General features: G+C 37.0%; 1 protein-coding gene across 3 annotated transcripts; it reads right to left on the bottom strand.

Moving 5' to 3' along the window:
* Positions 1-2651: 2651 nt before the first annotated feature.
* On the bottom strand, positions 2652-22071 carry LOC132295425 (probable protein phosphatase 2C 15). 3 transcript variants are annotated; one of them, XM_059793695.1, is made up of 9 exons: positions 21829-22070; positions 20937-21458; positions 20319-20490; positions 20049-20202; positions 19904-19967; positions 19668-19775; positions 19357-19482; positions 18846-19078; positions 2652-3127 (listed from the first exon to the last, which is right to left on the bottom strand). In XM_059793695.1, the coding sequence occupies exons 2-9, from the start codon at positions 21153-21155 to the stop codon at positions 2911-2913; spliced, it is 1293 nt and encodes a 430-aa protein (XP_059649678.1). In that variant the 5' UTR covers positions 21156-21458; positions 21829-22070; the 3' UTR covers positions 2652-2910. The 3 variants fall into 3 exon arrangements, with proteins under 3 accessions (XP_059649678.1, XP_059649679.1, XP_059649680.1); XM_059793696.1 differs by lacking the exon at positions 21829-22070 and adding an exon at positions 21646-21796; XM_059793697.1 differs by lacking the exon at positions 19357-19482 and having other exon boundaries at positions 21829-22071.
* Positions 22072-22866: the final 795 nt, after the last annotated feature.

Here is a 22866-nt window from a genome sequence, read left to right as displayed (position 1 = left end):
TATATACTTATATGCATATATATAATAAATCTACCCACTACACTACTATTGCTCTCAAATTTCTGATAATTATACAAGAATTATGCAATTTTGTTTCTGGGCAAATAGGGATTATGCTGTTTTCAATTTGTGTTTTGTATTATTTTTATTTAGATGCTAATATTGGTTGAGAATTTCAAATATTGTTGGGACTTCTGAAACACAAAATATTCTCTTAGTTGACTTAAATTTGACTATATGTTTGGGTGGAAATCTTCTTTTTTGATTTTTAGAACAGCATGATATATATAATTCAATTTTGATTGCCTTTTCCCCCTCAATTTTTTAGGAGCTAAGTGGACGGAATAGAGATAGAGTAACAGATACACCTTCGTTTCGAACTGTCGTCCATCATCACTAGACCCATTTCGCCGCTGTGCACTCCATTCTCACCGGTGAAGACATTTTCGTAGCCTGCCAATAAGTTTTTCAGGCTGCAAGATGGTTGTGACGATGGAGAGAGTTTGGACGGAGTGTTCCCACTGCCATTCCGTACCGTCGTCCATGTTGAGCTGCTCAATCCGTCACCGTCAAGACTCAAAACCTTGCCATCATCTTCACCATTGCCGGCCCATCAACCACCAACCATCTCCGTCGCTTCGAACCTGCTGTCCATCATCACCATAGACCCACTTCGCCGGCGTGCACTCCATGCTAACCTGTGAAGACAATTATGCCGGTAAGTTTGCTGGACACGTTAACTGTCCACTCATGGTCATAGCCTCCTGTTCTCGCCATTCCATGCCGCCTTGCAATCATTTCATCCATCATCACTAACACTGGAACAAACCCACCCCAATTCGGCGATTGCCAGCAGCCACCCATCACCGCTTGCCTCTGCGGAACAGACCCACCTCTTACTGGTTCATTCCTTGGCTGCTGTTCCTTAAATTTCAGCGTCATCAGTGCCGACATTTCAAGCTTCCCGCCGAGCAGCTTATTCCACCAATAAACTCTGCCAATAGGATTCAGTTTGTGTTTTGGGGACATTTTGGTCATTTCAGATGGGTCTGTTGGGGGTAGTTAAGTCATTTTATATATGAAATAAAATCAGTACAAAATCAAAAGGGTTTTATAGTCATTTTACACCTAAAAGTAACTCTGACATCACTCCAAATTGACATTTGGGGTGTAAGTGAAACACTAAATCACTCTTTCAAATATAAGTGAAAATTAAAGCCAAAATCTTCATGTAGGTGTAAAATGAACTAATCTCAGGGGATCTGAGTGTAATTTACCCTAAATATTATAGAACTAAGTTTTGCATTATTTGTTTATGTAAAATAGATTTTTTTCACATTGTTTCACATTTGTTTCTTTTGATTGGCAGGAGAATGTTACTTTCACGAGCATCCAATGGAAAGATTGCCAATTAATCTTGACCTAAGAATAGCAAAGAATTGACATGGTATTTTTTCTGTACTTGTTAGTTTCTTTCCCGTATTTTCTTCTATTATTGCTTTACTTATTTTTTTCAAAGATATACTGATTTGAATTTAATTAGACGATATTTAAGTTAGATAAATATATTCTAATTGTTTATGCTTGATCAAATGATTATCATTATATTGAGTTAAACTTCATTATGAAGTCAATATTTACGTATGACTTGTATAGAGTGAATTGGTTCTTTCGTGACTTCTTCTTATTTTTTATTTTTTAATTCTTTTTTTTATTAAAATGAAGTATTGATTTCAATTTAAACTTCATTTATCATATAAAATATTTATTTCATCAAGCATGTAGATTTTCAAGGTGCTACATTAGGTCCAGTTGTTTTCAAATATTTGGGTTCATTTCTATGTCTGCTCATACTGTTTAGGCCCAAATGATTTTACATCTTGAAGAGTGATTTGGTGAGAAGTTTGTTCTTGTTCCAAAGGTAAAACTCCTTTATGCGTCCAGTGGTGGTGGAGTATAGGATTTTGTCCATACAGTAATCAATTAACCATAAAAAATAAAAATAATACTAATAATAAAATTACTTCAATTTTCTTTAAGAATATTATTTTGACTTCCATATGTCTTCTCTCTCTATATATATATGTATGTATACATATATGTGCATAGAGAGGAGGGATCGACCATTAGATATTGGCGCAAGAATTACCAAAAGAAGTAGAGGATTTTGTTGGTAAGAAAGCATAACAGATATAATATACACAGATATATTGTATATGTGTTGTAGCCTTGTTGGTGTCGTAGAGCAGTACTATAGTACTACAAAGAATTGTAGAGCGAATCTTATAGATTATTTTATAGAGAGAGTGGGAGAGGCAGAGAGAGAATCCGGGATCATGTGGGAATTTTAGAGAGTGGGGTGTGAATAGTCAAATAGAGAAGGTAAAATTAGGTCTGCGTAAATATGAGTCACTCATTTTGACCTATATTTTAAATTCATCCAACTTTATTTTAAAACGGACAGATATAAACGAGTTGGTAGGTCATGAACCATTTTTCCACCCCTAACCCAGACCGTTCACCTCTTCATAGTCGTACATTAAGCAATGTATGGCTCACTGGCCTACTCCAAATCTTTGTTGCTTCTGCTCAATGCTACTATGTTTCTCCCTTATGGAACTTTATTCATTGTCATACTGCAGTTAAGGTCGTATGGTAACAAGTAACCTACAATTGATATCATTTCCTACAAAATAAACCAGCAAGTAAGCTTCTGAAATATAAAGATTATATCCTTTTCACCCATCATATGATTATGATAGAACTCATTCTACGTTACCAGAAAATCACTTTTACATTTTGTGCAAATGATAGCAAGATTCAAACAATTGCCAGGCCACTAAAAAAATGGGGATTAGTGAAAAATGAGGACACAGAGACTCAGAGAGTCGGCGAAAAACAATAAGGGAGCTATGCCACTTTAACCCCACTAGGTCGTTTTCCTTCCATCGCATCCTTCTTGTTACGGCAATCAGTACAAAGGAAAGGACCTTGCCAAGGCTTTAAGCTTGTGGAGAACATAAAACCAGCATGAACGGATATGCCTTCTCTTGGAGCAAGGTCAACTTGGCAAATGGCACACACAAAGAGACCAGATGTTGATTGATTGGAGTCGTCATTTCCCAATCTGTGAATCAGAAAACGAAAAAGAACTTTGAATCAAACTGATAATACACGAAAAGGAACTGTGCAATGACAGAATGCTATCCGTCATGAGAATAACTGAAATAAAAGATGGTACAAAGGAAAAGACTATGCACACGCAGCTTCAATTACCGAATATAAACAAGTATTAGAGTAGCTAAATAATCTATATCATACAACTTTTCCCTTGTTCATATAAAGCCCAATCACTAATTCACCCTAAATCTTGCTTTAAATAGATGCCTAAAACTCAACACAACAAAGTTTGTCCCACCAATATTAAGTCAGCTAAATGACTTTTGGATCAACCTCACATTTTTCTCCCAAAGCATGCCATAATATATAAGACGTTCAAATCTTCAAAAACCTTCAAATCAGTCACACTTGTAGCTTCAATCATGGGACATCCACAAATCATCATCCTCAAGTTTTTTGCTGCATTTTTTTTTTTTTTTTTTTTCATTCACTAAATCCCCATTATGATGCCTACCATAAAAGCGTACTGCTTAATGCCTCAGTAACAGGTGCAATGTGTAATCAATACACCATCACAACAATGTCAACACCACGATCTTTTTAGAAGCTTTCAATGAAAAAATGAGTAAAAACCATTGATCGACTTAAACATCATGGTATATCTCTCAATCTACATGATCTTCTGCAGATTAGGACGAGATTAATATTTAAGCCAATTTTTACAGCCCAATGACACAAGGTCCAAAAGATTATAAAACAATCATTGGTCAACATTGGATGATTAGATAACTAAAATCTCTCATCCATATGACACATTACCATTTCCTTCATCTTTCTTGACAATCAGTATAAGTGTTTCATTTTCCTTTTTACTTCAGTCCCTTCAGCAGTTCAGCAAATTGTTTATTGAATTCTTCTTTTAGCACTAACATTACACATTGCACTAACAGCATGATATACCGTCTCTACCACTCTTGAAGCACGTAACATAACACATTTTAACACAAGTTTTGAACAAAAGGTGATGTGCATCTTCTAATCGACAAGTAAGTATGCAAGGGAAATTAACCATGAACTGCCTACACAATATAATTGATGCAATAAACTACCATCTAGTAGTATTCTTCTATTAAGGAATTCCTAATTAAAAGCCAACAACTATTAGTGCATTGCACTAATTTACCTTCTTGAAAAGGATTTTAGAATCTTCTAAACAAAGTTTGTATTTACGGGATGGTAGAAAAGCTTCTCACAGCTTCGCTCAAATCATTTCCCAACTCGATATTGCAGCTTTGGTCTTATCCTAAAGCTTACAACATTTAATAGTTTCCGTATCCTACCATAAAAATTCTTTTTCTTTTTTTTTTTCCCCCAAAAGATAGCTAGCTTTTTATATTAATTGTTGTTGACAAGATCCTTAGCTCACTGCATTCGATAAATCCACATTTTGATGCCTACCATAATAATGTACTTCTCAATGCCTTAGTAACAGGTGCCATGTGTAATCAGGACACAATCACAACACCACAATATTTTAGAAGCTTTTAACGGAAAAAAAGAGAGTATAAAAACCATTGATCGATCCAAACCTCATGTCATATCTCTCAACCTACATGATCTTCTGCAGATTAGGAAGAGATTAATATTTAAGCCCAAACTTTTACAGTCCAATGACACAAAGTCCAAAAGATAATAAAACAATCATTGGTGAACATTAGATGATTAATAAACCATTAACATCTCTCAACCGTCTGACCCACTACCATTTCTGTCATCTTTAATGACAATCATTATTAGTGTTTCAGTTTCAGTCCCTTCAGCAGTTCAACAAATTGTTTATTTGAATTCTCTTTTTAGCACTAGCATTACACATTGCACTAATTATTGGGATTGTTTGTGCCCCACAAGCCAATCCTCAATTATATTTGACACTTTATTGATGAAATCTGATATTTTAGTTTACATGCTTTAAATACATTTATGGTGAATGCCTAGTAGTGGTTGACTCCAGAGTTGAGGCAAAGGTTCATTTGATTATGTAACATGATTTATGTGCATCCACGATGGAGCCAAATACATAGGAGAGATAAATCATCAAAATTACATTTTCATAAAAGCTTGTTCGCATTCATGAATAGAATTGGTCACTCTATTCTGTAACGGTGTAACATGTAGCTCGATTGACTTATCATAGACATTATAAATAGAAGGACTTGTACATATTGGTGTGTACAACACACTGAACGGAACGAGAATAAGTTGTAGAAATTATGATTGCCGTCATTGGAATTTCTCCTTATTGGTGTAATAACTAATTGTTAAGTCAGAGAGAATAGTGGACTTGTGTATTAGTTAGTGGTTACTTTGACTTATTTAGTGGGCCCTAGGGTCTAAAATCTGGGTAATTTGGGTAATCATAAATTATTACATATAAGTTTGTACAAGTATTCTCAAGATAACATCTATGTGGTGTTTATACTAGTTCATTTATTATGACTTGATTAAGTTTGACCACAAAATCCAGATCCAGTAGTTTTAGATGAAGTGGTTTTGTTATATATTTATTTATTAAATATATTAATTTCTTAAGGAAACTTTTTAGGTGGTCAAACGCTTTAATCAAGAAGTAAATTACAAAAGATAAATTAGTGATTGGATTGATGGATATCCTAATTCATGCATAGGGGGGTAATTATGTACTCGACACAGTGTGGCACTTTTTAAATTTTATTCATAACTTGGAGTGCAACTATTTTTATTTAGTGAAATTAAAAATAGTTAAATAGGCTGATTAATTTAGTCATGGTGTTAACTGGTACTTTAAGAAGCCCATTGGAAGCTAAGTTTGAATAGGTCCATTGGATCTCACTCCTAGGTAAACTTGGTAAGCAAGTAATTAGAGATAAAAGGAAACAAGAAGTTGGAGAGAGAAAAGGAAAGAGCAGCGGCCAGCCCTAGAGGTCTCCTAGGGTTGGCAGCCACCCTTCCTTGCCTATAAATATGTGTGCCTTAGTTTGATGCAAGATGCAAGTTTTCACATACCCTTTTGTGCTCTCTCTCCCTAGTCTAAGGTTTTCTATTGTCATGTTGGAGCCAACCCTTCCATAACTTGTGGGTACCATAGAGGTCATAGTAGTGAGGTTTGATGGTCTCAAGTGCTATCAATTACCATAGAAAAAATCTTGAAATAGGAGTGAAGGTTTGATGGTCTCAAGTGCTATCAATTACCATAGAAAAAAGCTTGAAATGTGCTGTTCGAAGGATTTTTTTCAGCAGGACCAGCAGACACTAAAACGTGCGCTTTGTTTCTAGTCGGATTGACGTGCGATCAGTGGCGTTGAAAAGCTAACATCCCATGGCTACAGCCTATCCTAAAATCAGAATTTTTGGAGTTCGTAGATGCTGCCAGAAAAAAGTTATTGTTGCTGCTTGACACAAATTGGGCTGAAATTCAATTGTATTGAAATCGCAATGAAATTACACTATTATATACACTTAAGAGGATCTAAATTAGGAAACTCTAAAACTAGGAAACTGTCTAATCCTAGAAATACTAATTCCCTAAAATCAGGGCTGTCTAATCCTAGAGATACTAATTCCCTAAAATCAGTGATTACAATGACTAAAATATTACAAGATCTCCTAGCTAATTACAGCTATACACACATGGTTTCCTTAGCTAATTACAGCTATACACACACGGTTTCCTTATTTATAGAACTGAATTTTCCACACTCCCCCTCAAGCTGGTGAATGGATATCATCCATTCCAAGCTTGCTTGCTAGTCTCTGAAAAAACGTCCCAAACAATCCTTTGGTGAGTATGTCTGCAAGTTGATTGCTAGTGGAAACGAATGGCGTGCAAATTAGGCCACTGTCAAGCTTCTCCTTTATAAAGTGCCTGTCAACTTCAATGTGCTTCGTACGGTCGTGTTGCACTGGATTATGTGCAATATTAATGGCCGACTTATTGTCACAATAAAGCTTCATTGGACCTTCCCACTTGACTCTTAGATCTTCTAAGACAAATTTCAGCCATAATAATTCGCAAATCCCAAGTGCCATTGCTCTAAACTCGGCTTCTGCACTGGATCTTGCCACAACATTTTGTTTTTTACTCCTCCAAGTCACAAGGTTGCCTCCTTGAAAAGTGCAATAACCCGAGGTAGATCTCCTCTCAATTACAGACCCTGCATAATCTGCATCAGTGTAGACTTCAAGAGTTAGCTCCTCCCCCTTCTTAAATAGAATTCCTTTGCCCAGTGTGCCTTTCAAGTACTGTAGGATTCGATACACAGCCCTAAGATGTGACTCGTTGGGATTGTGCATGAATTGACTTACAACACTAACTGCATAGGCTATGTCTGGTCTAGTGTGTGACAAGTAGATAAGCCTTCCCACAAGTCTTTGATAGGAGCCTTTATCTACTGCCGTGTCTTCCAGAGCATCTCCAAGCCTGTGGTTAAACTTTATAGGCGTCTCTGCTGGTCTGCAACCTAACTTTCCTGCTTCCATTAGCAAATTTGTTACATATTTTTGCTGAAATATGAAAATTCCTTCCCGAGAATGTGCTACCTCAATGCCGAGAAAATACTTTAGTTTGCCAAGCTCTTTGATTTCGCATTCTTTCACTAAACACTTCTTTAAATTCTCCATTCCTTCCAAATCGTCACCTGTCACTATAATGTTGTCTACATAGACTAACAATGCAGTCACTCCCCCTGAAGCCGAGTGCTTTACAAACAAGGTGTGATCGCCTTGGCTCTGTTTGTATCCCATATTAAGCATTACCTTGGCAAACCTTCCAAACCAAGCTCTTGGAGACTGTTTTAATCCATACAACGCCTATCTTAAGCTGCATACCACCTGTCCTGTATTCGAACCAAACCCCGGTGGAACTTCCATATAAACCTCCTCCTTAAGATCACCATGTAAAAAGGCATTTTTGACATCGAATTGCTGTAATTTCCAGCCCAAATTAGCAGCCAATGACAACAACAATCTAACGGTGTTCATCTTCGCAACAAGAGCAAATGTCTCAAGATAATCTATTCCATACGTTTGGGTATAGCCTTTAACAACTAACCTTGCTTTGTACCTCTCCAATGAACCATCTGACTTGTATTTCACGGTGAATACCTATCTACATCCCACCGGTTTCTTCCCTCTCGGCAATTTCACCTAGTCCCATCTCTTGTTTTTCTCAAGTGCTTCCATTTCGACCTTCATGGCATTCTTCCAATTCTCATTACCTAATGCCTCAGATATGGTTTTGGGAATGGAGATTGTGTTTAGGCTTTTGAGAAAGGCTTTGTGGTTATGGGACAGATTCTTGTATGACATGAAAAGCACAGAGGGTGTTTGGTGCGTGCTCTAGTTTTCTTTCTAATAGCAATGGGAATATCATAATCACTTTGATCAAGAACTTCAGTGACACCATATTCATTAGAAATAGGTTCAGTAATTACCTCGCTAAGTCCAAGAGCAGGGGTTGATTTGGGTGATTGAACCAGCACAGATTGAGTGATTGGTGCCCTTCTTCTTGAAAAAACCAGAAGTGGACGAGTAGAGTCTTGAATTTGCTTTCCCTTTATCATCTCTTGTGACTTGGGTGTATGAGGCTCGGTTTCAGGTTGTATGGATTCGGACTGAATGTTTGGCTCAGGCTGGACTAGCTCAGGTTGATCAACAGGAACGGACTAAGTGTCAATAGGAATGGACTAAGTGTTTGGCTGGACAACAGAGACAGGAACTGAGGAGGAGGACAATGGAAAATCAAGAAGAAAAATATCCTTGTCCTTATCTTCTGCGAATGAGATCTCCCCCTGAAGATATCCTTGTCCTTATCTTCTGCGAATAAAGTGCCTGTCAACTTCAATGTGCTTCGTACGGTCGTGTTGCACTGGATTATGTGCAATATTAATGGCCGACTTATTGTCACAATAAAGCTTCATTGGACCTTCCCACTTGACTCTTAGATCTTCTAAGACAAATTTCAGCCATAATAATTCGCAAATCCCAAGTGCCATTGCTCTAAACTCGGCTTCCGCACTGGATCTTGCCACAACATTTTGTTTTTTACTCCTCCAAGTCACAAGGTTGCCTCCTTGAAAAGTGCAATAACCCGAGGTAGATCTCCTCTCAATTACAGACCCTGCATAATCTGCATCAGTGTAGACTTCAAGAGTTAGCTCCTCCCCCTTCTTAAATAGAATTCCTTTGCCCAGTGTGCCTTTCAAGTACTGTAGGATTCGATACACAGCCCTAAGATGTGACTCGTTGGGATTGTGCATGAATTGACTTACAACACTAACTGCATAGGCTATGTCTGGTCTAGTGTGTGACAAGTAGATAAGCCTTCCCACAAGTCTTTGATAGGAGCCTTTATCTACTGCCGTGTCTTCCAGAGCATCTCCAAGCCTGTGGTTAAACTTTATAGGCGTCTCTGCTGGTCTGCAACCTAACTTTCCTGCTTCCATTAGCAAATTTGTTACATATTTTTGCTGAAATATGAAAATTCCTTCCCGAGAATGTGCTACCTCAATGCCGAGAAAATACTTTAGTTTGCCAAGCTCTTTGATTTCGCATTCTTTCACTAAACACTTCTTTAAATTCTCCATTCCTTCCAAATCGTCACCTGTCACTATAATGTTGTCTACATAGACTAACAATGCAGTCACTCCCCCTGAAGCCGAGTGCTTTACAAACAAGGTGTGATCGCCTTGGCTCTGTTTGTATCCCATATTAAGCATTACCTTGGCAAACCTTCCAAACCATGCTCTTGGAGACTGTTTTAATCCATACAACGCCTATCTTAAGCTGCATACCACCTGTCCTGTATTCGAACCAAACCCCGGTGGAACTTCCATATAAACCTCCTCCTTAAGATCACCATGTAAAAAGGCATTTTTGACATCGAATTGCTGTAATTTCCAGCCCAAATTAGCAGCCAATGACAACAACAATCTAACGGTGTTCATCTTCGCAACAAGAGCAAATGTCTCAAGATAATCTATTCCATACGTTTGGGTATAGCCTTTAACAACTAACCTTGCTTTGTACCTCTCCAATGAACCATCTGACTTGTATTTCACGGTGAATACCTATCTACATCCCACCGGTTTCTTCCCTCTCGGCAATTTCACCTAGTCCCATGTCTTGTTTTTCTCAAGTGCTTCCATTTCGACCTTCATGGCATTCTTCCAATTCTCATTACCTAATGCCTCAGATATGGTTTTGGGAATGGAGATTGTGTTTAGGCTTTTGAGAAAGGCTTTGTGGTTATGGGACAGATTCTTGTATGACATGAAAAGCACAGAGGGTGTTTGGTGCGTGCTCTAGTTTTCTTTCTAATAGCAATGGGAATATCATAATCACTTTGATCAAGAACTTCAGTGACACCATATTCATTAGAAATAGGTTCAGTAATTACCTCGCTAAGTCCAAGAGCAGGGGTTGATTTGGGTGATTGAACCAGCACAGATTGAGTGATTGGTGCCCTTCTTCTTGAAAAAACCAGAAGTGGACGAGTAGAGTCTTGAATTTGCTTTCCCTTTATCATCTCTTGTGACTTGGGTGTATGAGGCTCGGTTTCAGGTTGTATGGATTCGGACTGAATGTTTGGCTCAGGCTGGACTAGCTCAGGTTGATCAACAGGAACGGACTAAGTGTCAATAGGAATGGACTAAGTGTTTGGCTGGACAACAGAGACAGGAACTGAGGAGGAGGACAATGGAAAATCAAGAAGAAAAATATCCTTGTCCTTATCTTCTGCGAATGAGATCTCCCCCTGAAGATAAGGACGAGTAAAGTAATAATCTTCTTCGACAAAAGTGACATCAGCTGACACATAGAATTTTCTTGTGGGAGGATGATAGCATTTGTACCCCTTTTGAGTGGAAGAATAGCCAATAAAGACGCATTTGACAGCTCGTGGATCAAGTTTTCCCCTGTTTTGAAAATGCACATGAACAAAAGCAACACAACCGAATATTTTGGGAACAAGACTACTTGAAGCATTGAAATTAGGAAAGAATTTCGTTGAAATTTGCATAGGACTTTTAAAATCAAGAACCTTTGTAGGCAATCTGTTTATCATATGAGTAGCAGTTAAGACCGCTTCCCCCCAATATTGCTTAGGAACATTTTTTTGAAACAAGAATGCTCTTGTAATAGCTAAAATGTGACCATTCTTTCGTTCAACCACACCATTTTGTTGGGGTGTGTTAACACAAGAAGATTCATGTATTGTGCCCTTTTCTCGGAAATATGGTGAGAGAAACTGATTAAAATAGTCTTTAGCATTGTCAGAACGAAATCTTTTTATTTCAGTACCAAATTGTGTTTTGACTATGTTGTAAAAAACAGGAAAGACAGAGCTCATATCAGATTTATTTTTCATAAGAAAGATCCAAGACACACAAATGCAATCATCAATGAAAGAAACGAACCACCGAGCCCCAGAAATGTTAGAAACAGTGGACGGTCCCCAAATGTCACTATGTATAAGAGTAAATGGAACAGATGTTCTTTTATCGCTTATTGGAAAAGAAGCACGTTTGTGCTTTGCAAGTTCATAGACATCACAGTAAAAAATTTCAACATCTAATCCTTTGAACAATAAAGGAAACATAATTTTAAGGACTCTAAATGACGGGTGACCAAGACGGAGGTGTTGAAGCCAAATCTTGTCTTTATTGGATTTAAAAGACTCTGAAAGAAATGATAATGGTACGGAATCCGCAACACTAACTTGACCACTGGGTTCTTCAAGATGGTAGAGACCATCCCTTTCTCTACCATGTCCAATCATCCTCCTCGTGCCCTGTTCCTGAAATACACAACGAGAGGGATAAAACACCACACTGCAATTAGAATCTTTAGTGAGGTTGTGGATTGACAAAAGGTTGGTAAATAATTTTGGTACATGGAGAACATTTCTAAGTGTGAGGGTTTTGCTTAAAAAAACATCTCACTGACCAACTACTATGACAGTTGTCACAGAACCATCAGCTATTGTTATCTTCCTATTGCTAGGACAAGGTGTATATGAGATAAATTTTTGTGACGAGTGGGTCATGTGATCTGTAGCTCCTGAGTCAATGACCCAGGAGCTTGTGGTGGATATATCCGAGACTTTAAAAGCATGAGCAGAGGAAGATATACCTGAGAACGCCAAAGTGCAAGTACCTTTTGTAGATGGTTTCTCCAAAGATCCCAGCAGATTCTTTAATTTCTCAATTTCCTCTCTATCAAACTCAATAAATGATTCTTGAGATTTACCTTCTCCAGCCTGTTGTATATTTGCCATATACGCCTGCCCCTATCCCTTTGGCTGTCCACCTTTTGACGTCCAATTTTTGTTTCGCCGTCTCTGGTTTGCCGTAGAGTTTCCAGCATTTGTCCCTAGTATGGCGGGACTTTTTGCAATATGTGCACCATAGGGAATCTTTATTGACTGGCCTTGTAAAATCTAGCCGCTTGTTGTCTTCATTAGATGGCTGCTCCCGGCCAAAGTTCCTCACATTTGCAGCTTTTGTAACCAAGGCCGAACTATCCACTGGGTTATTCTCAATCATAACTCCTCTTCTTCCTTCCTTAGCACGAACAATTGCAACTGTTTCATTAAGTGATGGCAGATCTTCCTTTCCGAGTATTTAGACTCTTACTGCATCAAATTCAATGTTTAGTCCTGCAAGAAAATCATAAGTTCGGTCTTTTTCGACAAACCTCTTAAGGAGGGCTGCATCCTCATTGCATTTCATTTGAATGCACTGGTAATGATCCATCTCTTGCCATAAGCTCTGCAACAGATTGGAGTACTCTGTGATTGATCGACTTCCTTGCTTAGTGGATGAAATCTTGGTCTTGATTTCATAGATTTGTGCAGCATCCCGGACTTTAGAGTAAGTTTGCTTCATGGCCTCCCATATTTCTTTGGCTGTGTTAAGAAACATAAATGTATCACTAATTTCTGGCAACATAGAGTTCCATAACCAAGACATCACCATAGAGTCTTGTTCATCCCAAGCATCAAATTTGGGATCCCCTTTGTTAGGCCCAGTACCGAGTAAGTGACTTAGTTTGTCTCTTCCCTTCAAGAACGTGCAAACCAGTTGAGACCATTTTAGATAGTTCTTCCCGTTCAACCTGTACGCTACCTGGATGTTCTGCAATTCCCCTGTTGGAATCGAGTTGCTACCTTCAGTCAATGGAACCTCCGAGGTAGTCGTGGTGTTGCTGTTGTTGGCTGTTTCTGACATGGTCTTTTGGTAAAAGGGTTACGGTCTTGACGGGTGATAGTATGGGTTGGAGATTGATAATAATCAGTCTAGCAATATGAGAGTTCGTAAGACCAGAAATACAATTCCCAAAATTGAGCCTACTGCTCTGATACCATGACACAAATTGGGCTGAAATTCAATTGTATTGAAATCACAATGAAATTACACTATTATATACACTCTAAGAAGCACGGACACGGATACGGGACACAGATACGACACGACACGGACACGGCGACACGACAAATCCAAAAAAATTAGGACACGGACACGGACACGGCGAATACTATATATATATATATATATATATATCAGCATTAATAATTTTAAAAAAAAAACACTGATATGTTTAGGTTGGAATATATATATATATCACTGATATGTTAGTATATATATATATCAGCATCTTTAGGACCCGGACACGGCGAATTGTGGCATCTTTAGGTTAGTATATATATATATCAGCATCTTTAGGGTAGTACAAAACAAAAAATAGAACATATCAGCATTAAAAATTAAAAAAAAAAAATTTAACATATCAGCATTAAAAATTAAAAAAAAAAAAAAAAAAAAAAATTTCCAGAAAAGTGTGTCCGAGCCGTGTCCGTGCCGTGTCTGAAAATTAAAAAAAATAAAAAAATTCCAGACACGTTTTTTGGCGTGTCCGACACGTGTCGGGGCGTGTCCGTGTCGGACACGGATTCTTCGCCCATTTTGGAGTGTCCATGCTTCCTAGTATACACTTCAAAGGATCTAAATTAGGAAACTCTAAAACTAGGAAACTGTCTAATCCTAGAGATACTAATTCCCTAGAATCAGGGCTGTCTAATCCTAGAGATACTAATTCCCTACAATCAGGGATTACAATGACTAAAATATTACAAGATCTCCTAGCTAATTACAGCTATACACACATGGTTTCCTTAGCTAATTATAGCTATACACACACAGTTTCCTTATTTATAGAACTGAATTTTCCACACTGCTCCTATTTGTGTTTAGGAAGGAAGAGCTTAAAGCGATCAAGCAATTCACGTCTTTTGGCAATCTACAAGTTTCCTTAAGGTACTGAATTTCATTCTTCTCTCTAAGATCATGAATTTACTACATCTAATGGGACACGATTTTAAAACTTCCGCATAGAACCATTTTCCAATACTAACAGCTTGATATGCCACCTCTACCACTCTTGAAGCACGGAACATAACACATTTTAGCAGTTTTTGATGGTTTCTAGTGTCGGTCGATTATGAAGACTAAACTTCTCACGAGCCTTAAACAAAAGGTGACATGCATCTTCTAATTGAGGAATAAGTATGCAAGGGAAATTAACCATGAACTGCCTACACAAAATAATTGATGCAATAAACAACCATCTATTACTATGTTATTATCAAGGAATTCCTAATTAAAAGACAACAAAACTATTTGTGTGCACTGCACTAATCTATCCTCTTGAAAAGGATTTTAGAATTTCTAAGAAGGTCTGTATGTTACTGGATGGTAGAAAAGCTTCTTGTGATGTTGTAACCCAAATTTGGTGCCCGGTTGCGACCTCCGTACGACCCTTTGGATTTTTGACCCGTTTTTGCTCATGAGTCGTGGACCCTAATTAGTATCTTGTAACCCGATATATAAGGACGCTTAGGGTTTGGAGTGGTGTAAGAGAGACTCTGAAATTCGTACAGAAACAGAATGAGCGCTAAAAACTTGTAATCTCCAATTTACACATAGTGCAGACTTTTGTTTGATCTCCACCGTAGACGTAGGCTGTCGCCGAACCACGTATAAATCTTTATGTTCATTGTATGGTGTGTTTACTTTTCTATCATAATTCTTGGTTCTATCTTGGGTTCGCTGCGTTTATCATAACACTTCTCATAGCTTCTCTCAAATCACGTCCCAATCGATATTGCAGCTTTGCGCTTACCAAAACTTTAACAGCATTTAGTAGTTGCTGTATCCTTTTTAATCTCACTGTCATTAATTTGCTCTTTGTCGGTCATCAACTTTCAGATCAATAATTTCTCAAAAGTATACTACCCCTAACCAGTCAGAAATTACCTACATATTAGGATGTCTATTACAATGGGGAACACTTATCTTCAATCTGAAATCATTATAATTCCCGGGGCATAGGTGAGCTGAACTTGAAACCACTTAATTTGCTTCTGCCTACTCCAATTGGATATACATGTTGTCATCAGCTTGTGTAGCATCAAGACCCTAAAATCTGATGACGAAGTTGGGAATTATAAGATGGGCTTGTTGCTTCATTAGAAAGAGTTTATTGCTCCATCCATCACTGCATTCCAGGGAACAACTCATTAACATTTTTTATTCTAGCTCAATGTCGTCCACCACCTATACTATGACTTAGCAATGAACCCAAAAATCAGGTAACCCACCTCTCCCACCGTTACTCGGACTGATCAACTAGATTTCAGTTGGTATAGGGGAGGGTCAGGGGAAAGATATAATGAAACTATATTGCAGTTCCAGGAAATACCAACTAAGGATGGTTTCACCCCATCTCTCCTTATCATATTAGTATTATCTATTATATGGTGAAATGGTAATGTTGGGAGAATATCATAGAAGTGATTTTAGCCTATGATAGAATATTGATTGGAGTGATTTATGGAATTGATTTAAGGAATCTTTCCATCAATATATTTATCACATGTTTTTATTCTGTCACCTATAAATAGAGATAGTCATTCTAAACTAAATTTTGAGAGAATATAATAAAAGTGATGTAGCCCTTTGGGCTTTGTGTGATGTGAATGTAGGCCATAGTGACTCAAACATGTATATCCTTGTGTTGTTTCCTTCATAATTTCTCTCTTCCGTCTTGTATATTTTTATCAACATGCTATTAGAGCAGGTTTATCATACCCTACTCTAAACTTGTCTCCGATCTCCAGATCAACCTGTCTCGAATCTCCGGATCTACCCGTCTCGGATCTTGACAACTTCGTATTTAGTTTCAAGTTGGACACTTAAGTTAAAATCTCCATCTACCAACTTGGGAGGGTGTTGGGAGAATATCATAGGAGTGAATTTTATTGAATGAAGTGAATTTTATTGAATGAAGTGATTTATGGGATTGATATAAGGAATCTTTCCATCAATATATTTTTCATATTTATCACATGTTTGTACTCTTTCACCTATAAAAATAGGTGATCATTGTAACCAAAAGTAAGAGAGAAAATAATAAAAGTGATGTAGCCCTTTAGGCAAAAATTCAGGCTCACAACGCGAGGCATGGATTTAAGTATTGAGAGCAATCACCTTTGCTGCCCCGACGACGACTAAGAAGGGAGTGAATTGAGTCTTTAGGCAAGCTTGCTAACTTTTCAATTTGGCTCAATACTTGTTGCACAAACCATAACAGTTAAAAGCTTAGTGCGCAGACAGAGTATTACAGTTTAGTGCTTGTTGTCCTAACAAAGATTAACAGTGATATGCACAAAAACACAGTATACAGAGCTTAGAAAATAGTTAAGGTTGGAGAGATTCAAACTCAAAAGCACCATGATTTACGAGGTTCGGCCAACCTGCCTGTGTCCCTGCCTCAAGAGCACCTCTTGAGTATTTCCAAATCACTATCTCGCTTCTCTTCACGGGTGGCAAAGAAACCTTTACACTCTTCCTTCACAAGTGAAGGAGAACCTTTACAAACGCTCCGCGAGTAATCCTTGCTAAGCGACTAGCACCAACCTATGGATGCTATTTTTGGATTTTGTGGATAGCTTAAAATTATAGTGTCGTTTTGTATTCTTTTGGGAGCGCTCACCTTCTGAGCACCTTTAATGAATTATTACTAATGAAAAAAGAGAAAAAAATAAAAATAAAAGAGCAGCACCCACCTAGACTTCAAGAAGGTTACACCAAAGTTCTGTTCTATCTATCTCAAGATATATATTAGTTTCCAGCTCAAGAATGGTGCCGTTAGACAGTTTTTACAACTGAAACTCCCTACAAATATCGTTCAAAAGATTGATATACAATGAAGCTCTCTTTCTCTAGAGTACTATATGAAGCAAGTGATGAAAGCTCAACTACTAGAGAATGGAATCAAAGACCTCTTTGATTTTTCAATGGAGTATCTGAGATCTAAGATTGCTCTAAGGTTTTCTCCCAAAACTGATTTTTGTCTCTTATAAAGATTTCAATCAAGTGCTCAAAAAGCTTTTTCAAAACCTGGCCAAAAGTTTCTCAGTTGAAATCGATACCCAAAAGGGTAGGGCTGCAAACGAGCTGAGCAGAGCTTTGGAGTGCTCTGACTCGGCTCATCACAGCCAAAGGGATGCTCGAGATCAGCTGTAGTTCAATTGAGCTTCAACTGGCCATCAAGAATATATACAAATAGTAGACATTTTGAGCAAACAAACATGTTTGGTCATGTATTACCAAGAACAGAATTAATTAGCTACATCATTTTTTGGAGTAGGATTAAATACTCTAGTTAAATTACTAAATCATGAAAATTCTACGCAATTCTATATGCTAATCCCTCCTTCTACTTCTAAGGAGGTCGCTGGACCTTATTTGAGATCATGCATCGGTAAACAGGCCCACAACAAATTACTTCATAAGAAAAAAGGTAACATACATCAATTAAAAAGTAAAAATAAAAAAGATGAAAGAGTAAAATACAATCTTTTTTCTCTAAAGATTTAACATATTAGAGTTACCCCTATAAAATAAAAGTATATTTAGAGCAATAGGCTTATAAGTAATCAATTTGAGATTTGAGCTTCTGCATGACTTTCTCCCTCCCCCACCCACCCCAGTAAGGTAGCTTCTGGATTACTACAATTCCCGGAACTCATTCATTTCAATGGTGAACTAAGTGAAAACATAACAAAGTTTAAAATCCTTCCTTATATTTTTCCACCTAACTACCATAAAAGTCAATAACAAATCATTAATTCTGATGTGATGATACAACACAGCACAAAACAAGCATAGAACTTGTTAGTCAAATTGGAAGAAACAAGAAACTGATTCTCTATAGTAATTTCTTTACCTAAATAAATTGCAAATAATGTATTATCAATGCATAAGCTGACTTAAAGGGTAATGTCAGTTGGAATACGTATGTCTTATTAAATTGTGTAATATCATTAAGGTTTTGTTTCTAAATTCACCTCATATTATGTAAATAACATAATTAAAGAGTAAATACAAGATGCAACATCTTTCATTTTATCCATCTTAATCAGATCTTTTCCTTTCCTATTGGCTGCATACATATAGCTCTTCTTTTAGTCACATACTTAGACCAACTATAAGATATATATCCAACCAGTCATTTGCCACAGAAAACAAACAAATTAAATGTCAAACAAAATGGAAGCCAGTGTGTAATTATGAGTTTCTCAGCTCATTTCATATATATGAATCTAAAGACAGAAAACATATTTTACTAACCTTTCAGCAATCATTGCTGACCCTTCTTCAAATAGTTCTTCTACTATACCAGCAGCTGAAAGCTTCTTCAATAGTTTACTAGCAGAATCCCGAGACCTCTTTCTGAACAATAGAGCTCTGAGCTTGTTTTGCTTTTTAGGAGGAGGTGAAGGTGGTGCTGAATTATCAGGAGGAATTATGTCAACAACTATACAGGTTGTGTCATCCTTCAGCCCCCTTGTCCTCAATGCTTCCTAAACAACATCCACAAAATGCAATGATGAAATTTTGAATGTTCAGTTAATAAATGCATAATATTTCCTAAACAACATCCACAAAATGTAATGATTAAGTTTTGAATGTTCAGTTAATAAATGCATATTATTAATTTACAAGTCTAATACAAGTCAAGCCCATAACGTTGCATGTAGGTCAAGTTCATAATATTGCAAACATATTTGTTCAATTTTTATTTCTGAAGGCTCATGGATACTGAACTAGCAAGGACACGTATCAATTCAATGAGTTCAACCTTCACTATTTGCCTAGAAGCAAGTTCAGCAGGCAACCCACGGCATGATTTTGCAGCCATATCGGAGGTTAATGCATCCCAGATGCCATCAGAAGCAATTATAAGCCTTCCACCAGCATTTGAAAGCTGTTATATCAATTAAAAATGTTAGGGCTTATGTAATGACAGGGCCAGATATATCCATCCTAAAAGCTTGGACTTCACAATCAAAGAGGCAAAATAATGAATGTCCTCACTGTAAAACATCAGAAGAAAAAAATTAATTGGAGTTTGATATCAGGCTGTATAAGGTGGGGAAAGAAAGAAGGTACCTTCACTTGTTTGACATATGGTATTGGAACTATGAATTCTCCAACATCCATGTCTCCAATTGACCTTGAAAGGCACAAACCCCCAGGCCAACAACGGAGGGGACCTATCTGTAAAGTAGAAGCAATATGTATTATACAATGTAGAATAATGTCCTGAAAAGTAAATTGGGCATTTTAAAACGAGATTACTGCATGCACTATCAGAACATAAGATTTTAGAAATTTAATCACCTCACCTCAGCACCGCCACAAATGCTAAGCCTCCCAACTTCGCCACCACTGGCAGTTACACGTTCCCTCCTGCAGTAACAGCAAAAAGAGATTAGCCTTTCCCGTCCAGAGAGAGAAAAAAAGGACAAGGGCTGCAACACAAGCACCTACTCCTCCACATTTTCTTCAAGTCTGTGATCAACAGTCAAAACAGAGACAGCACCATCCTGGGTATCTAAAATGCAGCGGGAGTCTCCAACAGATGCAACTGTTACAGTCCATCCATCAACAATTACAAATGTGACTGTGGTTCCTGAAGTTACTCCTAGAGGAAAAATAAATAAAGATGAGAAAAAGGCATTAGATTATCTCAATATGCAATTTATATGATTGAAATCAGTGGAAGAAAAGCAAATATGGAAGAAGTGCCAAATTTCATGCCTCTACTCTGGAACTCCTTGTCAGTTTTCACAAATCCAGCAACCAGTGCCCGAGGCAGAGCTTGAAGCCATTCGTCCCTCCCAAGCCCATGAGGAATGGCATTCAAGACATGGTTCAACAAATTATCCCTTGAAAAAATCGCTGCAGCATTCCCATTGTGTCCATCGAAGATCTGAAAATTGAAAATTAACAAGCAACTGCCATATTATATATGACAATAAAAGCGATACCAGAATTTACCACTAGGGAATACAGGTACACCTTATGATCTGGAATAAAAGATATTCATGGTAAACTCTAGAAACAATATTCAACAATAAATCATTTCTAAAAAATTGATAAAATAAGAAAGAAAATTATTAAGAGACCATGGCCATGCTTGCCCGTATTCCCTTTGCAAAGAATATTTTGCCTGAAACAATCAACGAATTTGGAAGCACGTATATTTAATTTACTAACAGAACTTGCAACATAGTTGAATCATTTGTCCATAGGGAATTGAAACAGAGAAATTAAAACAGGGAATTGAACAAGAGATAAAAAGAAAATTCTAATGCATGTTCCTAACTCATTGCAGTGTGGATTCAACAGACGATGAGCAATATTGAGACTACGTACCGCAAATACAGAATATGCTGATGAAGGATTTCCAGGAATTCTCTGGCAATCCGTCTTCATCATAAAATAATCCTCCCCTTTCCTAGACTGAGCTGCATTCCCATATCTCACAGTCGGCTTCTCCATCTTCTCATTTTTCATTTCTCTACGGATCAATGCAGCTAGAGGCACAAGGCTGTGATCACGACGACAATGATGCCTCTCTTCACTCGACCCCATACCTAAACGACCAACACCTCCTTCTCAGGCTTTCAATAGTACCAAAACTTCAAATCCTTTTATCTAAAAACACCATTAACTTAATAACTTCCAAAATCTCAACATTTTATTATCTTACTCCGTCCAAGACCATCAAAACTAGAATTCAAATCCAACAAATCCCACTTGGGATTCACTCATTCCCACAAATGTTCAGACCCTCTGCCTACCTTTTCGCGGCAAACACAAACCCCAGATTCAAACACAAAATATGCAATAATCTTTATATAGCAATCCCAAACTTCCCCACTCGATCTGCATTCACTGTAAGCAAATACACATAAATGCTAAGATTTACACAAACCCATTAACAACAACAACATAAAAACTAAATGAAACTACCAAAAAAGACACTAATTGGAACTATTAAGATTCCAGCACAGAATTGAATGTAAGTTTCAACAAGAATGTCTGTATGGAATTGTAGATCTGTTTGCAATTGAGAACTCACAATTTGCTAAAAGAAATAAGTGGAAGTGGAAATCAACACGGAAAAGAAACGCGGATTGATGACAAGATATGAACTGTAATGCCCAAACTCCAATTAATTTTTTTAAAGAGAGTCCAATCTAGATATATGCATTTATACAATGATTGTGTGTGTGTATGAAGCAATGAATATTTAAAAACAAACCAGGTCAGCTTGAGAACATCCAGCTCCAGCAAACACCCAAGAAAAGATAGTATTTCTTTAATTTGAAGATTCACACTTCACAAGAAAGAGAAATTACACAGAAATTCGACTGCTTCAAAAGCTGCCTTTTTATTTTTATTTTTATTTGTGTCACGGTTGGCATGAAAACCCATTTGTCCTCAAACTACTCTCAAAAAGTCGGTTTCGTTTCGCCAAAGCTTTTAGGTGAACGGGTTACTTTTGGTACAATGGTCCTTTTGGGTTAAGTAATGCGTGGGAATATGGATACTTCACTTTCCTTGATTTAGGTAAAATAATTATATGTTTATTGAAAATTATTGTTTTAATTTAAAAATGTTTTCTTATTAAATTATTAAATTATTATCTTAAATCAAATAATTCCTTGCTCTAAACAAACATCATCATTTTCATGTCTTTTCCGTTTTGATTCTAACACTTTCTATGAATTCTTATAATCTATTCTAACACCTTATCAACTGATTTGAATCGATTTATTTCTTCCCAATCAATTCGTGCATTTACCAAACACCCAAATAATTCATTTACTACAAAAATTTAAGATTTTATATATATATATAGGGAAACAGATTTTTATTTTTTAAAAAAAATTAAAAAATTTTGGCAAATAACAGAAATGTAATGGAACGGAGTACAAGTCTGTATCTCCATGTATAATCCTTGGGGAAATCACTAAATTTTCGAACGAGAAACAAAGCCTCTCATAGCACACAATGGCCTCTCTTTGGTTCACACATTACATGTAAATAGAATGTGAAATTTAAAATAAATTTGATCCAGAGAATGTTCATTTAGTCTTCACTTTTGTTCTCTCAAAGTGCTTTTATTGTGTTCCTTTCTTTCTTTCCATTATGGGTTTTCTTTGTTGTTATTATTGCTTTTTGAGAAAACAAAAAAAGGTATTGGCTTTAGTTAATCAATTAAAAATGTTTCTTGATTTTGCCATCAATGTTGATGGTTTTCTACAAATTTAAGGTGATTTAGTTTGTTCTATTTGTT

The sequence above is a fragment of the Cornus florida genome, unplaced genomic scaffold (assembly GCF_030987335.1).
Source record: "Cornus florida cultivar Cherokee Brave unplaced genomic scaffold, ASM3098733v1 CherokeeBrave_3.0.0_Hap2_Chr02, whole genome shotgun sequence".
Lineage (NCBI taxonomy): Eukaryota > Viridiplantae > Streptophyta > Magnoliopsida > Cornales > Cornaceae > Cornus > Cornus florida.
The sequence above is the reverse complement of the archived record's forward strand: the minus strand, read 5'-3'. Positions and strand labels throughout refer to the sequence as shown.